General features: G+C 19.5%; 1 protein-coding gene across 1 annotated transcript; it reads left to right on the top strand.

Annotated features, from left to right (window-relative positions):
- Positions 1-1,245: 1,245 nt before the first annotated feature.
- PRSY57_1433100 (hypothetical protein) lies at positions 1,246-9,456 on the top strand (the record flags this gene model as incomplete). Its single annotated transcript, XM_012909930.2, has 1 exon — positions 1,246-9,456. One exon carries the CDS (start codon positions 1,246-1,248, stop codon positions 9,454-9,456), a length of 8,211 nt encoding a protein of 2,736 aa, XP_012765384.2.
- Between the last annotated feature and the right edge of the window lie 155 nt (positions 9,457-9,611).

Below are 9,611 nucleotides of genomic sequence, written 5' to 3'. Positions count from 1 at the left end.
AAAAAAAAAAAAAAAAACTTGATGCACAAATTATAAGAATATACATTTTAAGGCACCCCCATAAGTTCATAATATATATATTATATATATATATATATATTTATTTTTTTATTATGTTCATTTTTAATGTTAAAAAATTTTCTTTATCTTTATATATATCACTTCTAAGACATTTAAAAATATTGAAAAAAAGAAATATCTGTTCATGATTTATTATTTTTTATATTACATAAATTCTTTATATATTATTATATATATAAATATATTTTTTATATAATATAATAAAATATTATATATTTATTAACAAATTAAAAACTATTGTGTACTCATCTTTTCATAAAATATAAATACGTACACATTTTAATATTATTATAGCATTATTATCATTATTTCTTTCTTATTTTTTTTTTTTTTTCTTCTTTTTTGAGGAATATAACATTATATATATATATATATATATATATATAATAAAAAATATATATTTACATATTTTTGACAAAAAAATTATATATAGCAAAATATTAAATATATATGAATAGTTCACTTCGTGTTTACAATCTATTATATAAGATCTTATTATATATATATATATATATTATATATATATATATCTTAATTTCTTTGTTTTCTTTATCTTTAATTTTTTTTTTTTTTTTATTAACTCTCCTTTGTCTTATAAAAATATGGTACATTGAATATTTTTTTTTTTTTGTTTTTTCATGAAATATAAGAGTTATCAATAAAAACATAAAATGTATATTCATAAAAATATTTAATATATATTTTCTCATATGTATATATAAAATATATATGTATGTATATATAAAATATATATGTATGTATATATAAAATATATATGTATGTATTTATAAAATATATATGTATGTATTTATAAAATATATATGTATGTATTTATAAAATATATATGTATGTATATATTTTATTGTTTGAAGAATTAAACAGAAAAAGAAAAGCGTTAAATTTTTTATTTTTTTTTTTTCTCTCTCTTGTATGTATAAAATAATACGTGAGGAAAAATTACTCCTTGACACATTATGAGATTTCAAAGAAGTGAAAAAGATAGAACATATTAAAGATAATGATTATTAAGATATATATTTATATATAAATAAATATTTATATATATATATATATATATATATATATATATAATTATGTATATCATAAAATGAAGACCCCTTATCTAAATAGTCTTGTCATTCCATTAATCAAAAAATTTATAAAATGAGACTATATAGTAAGAAAAAAAGGAAATGTAATATTAATTTCATAGACATAGAATTGGAGGCTTTTATATTTGGATGTTTCTTATACAGCTGGAATGATATATTAACAAACAATATAATATATAAAAAATGTAATAACAACAAAGATGAGAAAATAAAAAATAATAATAATAATAATAATAAAATAAATTATAACGTGGTTAATAATAAAAAGAAAAAATTGACTACTTTAAAAAGTTCAGGAGTTAATAAAAGGAATTTCTCCTCTATTAAAAATAATAAAAAGAATATAACTACAAACCATATTTTTTATAATTGTTCAGCAAAAAACAAAATAATAAATAAAAGTAACTCAAAAAATTATGTAAATTATTGTAATAAATATAATGAACATATATCTTGTAGTATAAATACAGATTTTCAAATTAAACATAATATAGATATTAACGCATTAAATGACAAACTCTTATATTTTGTAAAAATTAATTTCTGTTTAAATAATAAAGACTTTAATATATTTTGTAATCTATATCATTTTTATAAGCATATTAAAGAAGATAAAAAAAATGAAGAAACCAAACTACTCAACAGCTTTTTTAAGCATAAGGTTGTCAAATGTGGAAAAAAGTTTAAAAATGGTTGTACTAATAAAGAGGATATAAAAGGACACTCACAAAATGAGAAAAATGATAATATGTATGATGGTATAGCTAATAAATGTGATGATCATAAGTATAATATACATGATTATCATAAGTATGATAAATATGACGATCATAAGTATGATAAATATGACGATCATAAGTATAATAAACATGACGATCATAAGTATGATAAATATTACGATCATAAGTATAATATACATGATGATCATAAGTATGATAAATATGATGGTCATAAGTATAATATACATGATGATCATAAGTATAATATATATGATGATCATAAGTATAATATACATGATGATCATAAGTATAATATACACGATGATCATAAGTATAATATACATGATGATCATAAGTATAATATACATGATGATCATAAGTATAATATAAACGATGATCATCTTACATATGATAAACATGATAATGTTTTAAATGGACCATATAACAATTCATATCAAGAAAGGGGAAAATTACATAGAAACTCCAAGAACAATAAAAATGTAAGAACAAAAAAACATGTGAATTGTTTTTTTTGTGATATATATATAAATAAAAACAATTTTGATGATTCCACAAAAATGGAAAAATTTATACATTCATGTATGAACAAAGTATATGCTAATAAAAAATGCAATTTGATGAACAAATGTATTATAAATATAAAAACGTTTGATGATAATTTTATTCATTCAACTACTATAGAACGTTTATTTTGTTTTATATATACACATATGGATAAGAATTTAATTTTTTTTTGGTTTAATTTTTTAAAAGTTTTATTAAATGTTACCATAGATAAACATTTGATGATAAAAATATTTTTTTTCTTTTGTAAAAAAAATTTTTTACTATCTTCATTTTTCCATTCAGAAGAAAACATAATTAATCATGAATTTTTTAGTAAAAATCTGTCCATAAATAAACCATCAAATAATTTTATATTAGATATCATGAAACCATACAAATGTCAAAATATAACAAACCTTATTTTAAATAATAATTTTGTCTTATTACAAAATCTTCTAGATTATTTTTATATGATATGTTCTACTAGAAATATGAGCTTTTATGATAATTTTTTTCTTAATATACAAATGATAAATTTTATATATCCTGTACAACTTAACGTTTTTCATTTTTATTATATGAAGCTATACAAAAAATTTAATCATCAAAGACATTTATATCACGAAAGGATTAATTCTAAACCCATTTTATTTTACAGCAACACAAGTAACATAAACATATTAATGAAAAAGAAGAAACAAAATATAACGAAACATAATTATAATGAAAAAAAACAAAAGAAAACCAAATTAATACCATCATTAGATAATTCAGCGATTCATAATTCTGATAAATCGAAAAACATATATATTAATAACACAAAGGAATTTACAAATAATTATACAAATTCCATTTTATCTATTTCTAAAAATAATCTTAACAATCAAATGTCGTATCTAAATAACAAAATGATTACAAATGAGGGAAATTATCAAAATCATGCAACTAGCCATTCTCGATATAATTATGAAAAAATATATACACGTTATACTAATTTCATTATTGGTAAAAATTGTAATATGATGAATACACACTTCAATCATTTTAATATTACATATCTTAATAAAAAAGGTAAAATTATATATAACCGTTTTAATATAAAAGGTTTTATTACTGAACAGATAAATAAATACTTTTATAAGGATTATAAACCTAATTATATAACAACAACAACAAAAAAAAAAAAAAAAAAAAAAAAAATACCTGCACAAGTCAGGAAGCAATATATTAATCGCTATTTCTATGAACAGCTATTTTCAAGAAAAGAAAAATCATTAATAAAAAATGTCGTTGCATATTTTAAAAGAACATATGAGATTTTAAATAAATATATAGGGATGAATAGATTAGAAAAGCAGAGTAACATGTTTTACTTTTTATTTGATGCTTTACCAACATTAAAAAGGAAAAGCAGCATTAAGAATATATTGGAGCCTTATATTTGTACGATATTTTCAAGTTATGAATTTATGGATATATATAATTTTATTGAAAATTTGAAGCGATTATATACTTTAAAGAATAATAAAAAGGGGAACAACAGTATACGTATAAAAGAACAACATCCGTGTTTAAGATTTTTGAATGATTTACAAGGGTTAAATTATATTTACAATAATTTAAGAGGTGATTATTTAATGTTAATGCAGAATGTGTATCAAGAGATCAAAGGAGAAAATAATAAAAAGATGAATAATAATAAGTTTTATGATAATAGTTTAAAGTATAATATGTTGGATAATAATACATATAATGGTAATATTTTAAATAATAATCAAATAATAAAATGTAATAAAAGTACGATTCATAAATTAATAAGGAATGAAAAAACTGATATATATAAACATGTGTCTATATACAAATTTTCATCAAACCTTATAAATATACAACATAATTTATTTAATATATATTTGGAATGTAATTTATTAAATAAAGCATATGAATTGGTTATGTCGGATTTTGATTTTTCTTTTTCATTAACTGAAGAAATAATTTTCTTATATAAAATATATTTAATTGAATTAAAAAAAAAAAACATTTTGCATTCTTTTGAAATATTAAATATAGCTTTTGATAAATGTTATGTTTTGTTAAAAAAATATTTATGTAATCCAACATCATTTAAATTATTATCAGTTATTAGTATTCATTTCAGTCATATGTTATTTAATTATCCTTATTTATCAAAATTTCTAACTTTTCTTCCATGTCAAAAAATTAAATTTATTAAAAATAATATACTCATGAATGAGAATATAAAAATGGAGCATTATAATAATATGTTCTACGAAAAGAATTATTTCAACTACTTTAATATGTATGACAATAATAATAATAATAATAATAACAACAACAACAACAACAACAACAACAACAACAACAATAATAATAATAATAACAATAGTAACAATAGTAGTAATAAAAATAATTATTTAGATGATAAGAATGTGAAAAAAATTAACGAAAATAAGGAGGACAATCATTATTATCAACCAAAGGAATTTATTAATAAAAACAATTTTAATTTATATCCCACTTATATGGAACACACACATAATTATTTACAACTTCTAGGAAATAAAGAAAAAAAAAAGGGGGTTCATGATTATTCTAATCATGTAAATAAAGAACCTTATAATGATATAAGTATGGATTGTTACAAATGTATAAATGCAGATAATTATAAACACATGGATATAGATAATTATAAATACATGGATATAGATAATTATAAACACATGGATGTAGATAATTACAAACACATGGATATAGATAATTACAAACACATGGATGTAGATAATTACAAACACATGGATATAGATAATTACAAACACATGGATATAGATAATTACAAACACATAGATATAGATAATTACAAACACATAGATATAGATAATTACAAACATATAAATAAAGAAAGTTATAATGATACTTATAATTATTATAAAGAGTTACGGACATGTAACACTTCTTATAATAATATACAAAGTGATGACCATTATGATAACAACCTTAAGAGGGTGGATACAAATAATGAAGTTTTATTATTATCAAATGATATTTTAAAATATGATATAAGTAACGATAATAATATAGATAAAAATAAAACGAATTCTTATAATGATATGAAAAAAAGAAATGATAGTACTTGTAATGATAACGATAACAATAATGATTACATTAATTTTCTTAATAATAAGAGTGATTATAATTTTTTAAACAAATATGATTATTTTCATATGAATAAAATCTTAAAAGTCTTTAATTTTATTTTTAATCTCTTAGAATGTACACTTCATAATAATGATGTATCTATATTTAATTATAACAAAGATACTACATATACATTCGACGAAAGGGTATATAAAAATGAATTGATATTAGACAATAATAATAATGAAAATAAAAATATTACTAATATAAGGAATTATATAAAAGAAATTGTATATAAAATTGAATTATATTTTACTAGTATAAAAAATAAGTATGTTCAACGTTTCGAAAATATTCAAGACATACAAAATATGGAAAATGCTGCAGATGAACAATATGTAAAAAATGTTGTTAAAGATATAGATAGAAGTCGATTTAGAAATTTATTACATGACTCGAAATTAAATAAATCATTAAAATATAATGATCAATATAATTCTTTTTTTTCTTTTGAATTTTTATATTTAGCATATATATGTTCAAATTCTTTCCCAGATAATATTTCAAAAAATTATAAAAATTTACTTTTTAAGAATTTTAATTTTAATGAAATATGGCTAACGAGTCATCAAATAAAAATCAAAATATTCATATCATTAATGTACATGTCTTTATATGAAATAAATTCAATGAACCTAGGGGAATTTTTTATTGAGATATTAAAAATAATACTACAACGCTTTTATAATAATTTAGATTACAATGATATACAAATTATACAATATATATTTTTAAATATATCTAATGATACATTATTTTCTTGCTATAATATGATTGATGATATAAAAGATATAATTAGAAAAATTCCACAAATAAGTAATAAGGAGTTCTTTTATGTATATAATTTATATGAAACGAAAAACATTTTACAGAATTATCAAAATAATTTAAACAAAGGAGACACAAAAGATAAGTTTATAAATAGATTATTAAATTATTTAATCAAAAAAAAATATGAAATAGAAAATAAAAAACAACATTTAAAAGAAATACACAATATTGTGAATAATGATATAAATGAAAAGAAGAAACTATGTAATACGTTAGGTACAAATGGTACCATAAATAATAATATGACTAATAAAATGGATGAATATATTTTAAAGGATCATATGCATGATATATCAAATGACTCATATGATAAACAATGGAAAGAAACCATGTTACAAGTTGATATATTAAAAGAAAAACAAATTATTATACATAATCAAACTAAGGATACTACTAATTTATATATGCAGGATAATATTTTATATGACAATTTGAGTGAACATGTTTATGCAAATCAGACGTATAAAGAGTTCAAAGATTTAAAACATTTAAAAGAGCTCGAACAATTCGAACAATTCGAACAATTCGAACAATACGAAGAATTCGAAGAATTCGAAGAGCTTTTTCCAAATAATAACACATACACTTTTGATTTTTTCTTGACTGAAAAATGTTTAGAAAAAAATGACTTTGTGTTTTTTAAAAAATGTAATAAGGGAAAACATCAAAATAATTATTCTGATCAGCATCCTTGTGGAAGCTCCTTTTTTTTCAACATGTTGAATCATTTGAAAGAATGTGATACGGATGGGAAGAAAAAGAAGAAAAAAAAAAAATTAAAAATGAAAGGAGAAAAAAAATTAAAAATGAAAGAAGAAAAAAAATTAATAATGGAAGGAGAAAAAAAATTAAAAATGAAAGAAAAAAAAAAATTAAAAATGAAAGAAAAAAACAAATTGAATATGAAGGAAGAAAAAAAATTAAAAATGAAAGAAGAAAAAAAATTAAAAATGAAAGAAAAAAAACAAAACAAAACATTAGATGAACACATCGTGACAACAAAAAAAAATAAATATTTACCAAATGTAGATGATGACATAAATAAAAAATACAAATTAATATGGAATTATTTTAAAATAAATAAAGAAATATATATAGACAACTTTATTGATGAAAAGGTAGAATCCATTATAAACATCCAAAAATATGGATATAAATTAAATTATTATGAAAATACCAAAGTAGAATATTATCAACATTATAGTTTTCAAAAACATTTTAACATACCAGAGGAAATATCAGAAACATATTCCGTTTTAATTGCCTTAAACCGAAGTATAAGAGATAATAATTTTTTTTTATCTTTTGAAAATAATAATTATGTAAACACATGCTTGAATTTATTATATATTATAGATTTGTATATGGAATTTAAATCGAATATATTTAACAAACCATTTTATTTTATTAAAAATTTAATAATAATGTGTGCAAATATAAGCTTTTCTAAAGAATTAACTATTATATATATTAATGCCCTTATACGATTTTGTTTATTTGAACTAAGAATGGATAATTTGTTCATTTCAGCCAATATACTTATTGAAATATTAAACAATTTCGAAAAAATTAAAAATTATAAAAACTTACTAGGAATCATTTTTTACCTGTGTGGGTATATTTTATTACAGCACCTCGATTATAATAGCCAAGAACAATGTTATGAAGAGAACAAAAACGCCTTGATAGACGAATATAATTATTATGTGCTTATGAAAAAGAATTATATTAACACATTTCAAAAAATAAAGATGGAAAAAAGCAACTTGAAAAAAGAAGCTTCTAATAATAAAAAAAAAAAAAATTATTTCGACCAATTTTTAAAGCATAGTAGCACTGAATTGTATAATTTAAATAATACACCATTATTTTTTCAAGAAAATGGAAAAAATACTTTCAGTAGTAAAAAGGAAAAAGTAAAAGACAAAATGATGGATCATTATGCAAAGGGGAAATTAAATGGACATTTAAATGGACATTTAAACGAACATTTAAACGAACATTTAAACGAAAATTTAGATGAACATTTAAACGAACATTTAAACGAACATTTAAACGAACATTTAGATGAACATTTAAACGAACATTTAAACGAACATTTAAACGAACATTTAGATGAACATTCCTATTCAAATCAGCCGAGTAATAAGAACAATTCCAACTTAGGTACATATATATATCTACAGAATGTGGATATGGAAGACTGTATAAAAAAGAATAATGAGAATTGCTATTTAAGAACGAAGGGTGTAGAGAAAATTACAGATGATTTCTCTATGAATGAAAAAAAAAATAATACATTTGTAAAGAAGAAAAGTGGACGTAAATTAATTCCTTTAATAAAGAACCAAATAAAAATAACTGATTATTTTTCGAATATAAAAAATGAAAAATCTTATGATATGTCTTATGACAATATGTATGTATCAGATAACATTCGAATGAATAATGCATCCTATATGCATGTTAATAAAAAGAGAAAAAAAAGTAGTTATATATTATGTGAAGACGCAATTTTAGATAAAAAACCATATTATTCAGAAAAAAGTACAAGTACCAAAAGGAATGAATATCCTTACCTGTATGATGAAATAAATAAGAAACAGTTTTTTTTATTTTTAATTTGTTTCTATATAAATCAGGCTTTATATTATTGGTCAAATGATGGAGATGCCATTGGAATAGCGAATGGAGTTCAACAGAAAAAAAGGATAAACGATTCTTTTTTTTTTCTCATGTCGTCTTATAAATATTTTTATAAGTCTTCTTTATATTTATCAAAACAAATCAATATACACGAATATAAATCTCCTTTTTTTAATTACTCATTATTTAATACATATTATCAATTTTATATATATTACAAGACTATATTTATGAAATGTAATAATGAAAATATAATAAATTTGGTCAAATATAATAATTATTATTAGAAATGAAAAAAAAAATAAATAAATAAATAAAATAAATAAAATAAATAATGGCAAAGTTGAAGGGAAATGTATAATAAGTTAATTTTTTATTATACAATTTAATAGAAAGTGTATATATATATATATATATATATATATATTTTTTTTTTTTTTTT

Source organism: Plasmodium reichenowi, chromosome 14, assembly GCF_001601855.1.
Source record: "Plasmodium reichenowi strain SY57 chromosome 14, whole genome shotgun sequence".
Classification (NCBI taxonomy): Eukaryota; Apicomplexa; class Aconoidasida; order Haemosporida; family Plasmodiidae; genus Plasmodium; species Plasmodium reichenowi.
The sequence above is the reverse complement of the archived record's forward strand: the minus strand, read 5'-3'. Positions and strand labels throughout refer to the sequence as shown.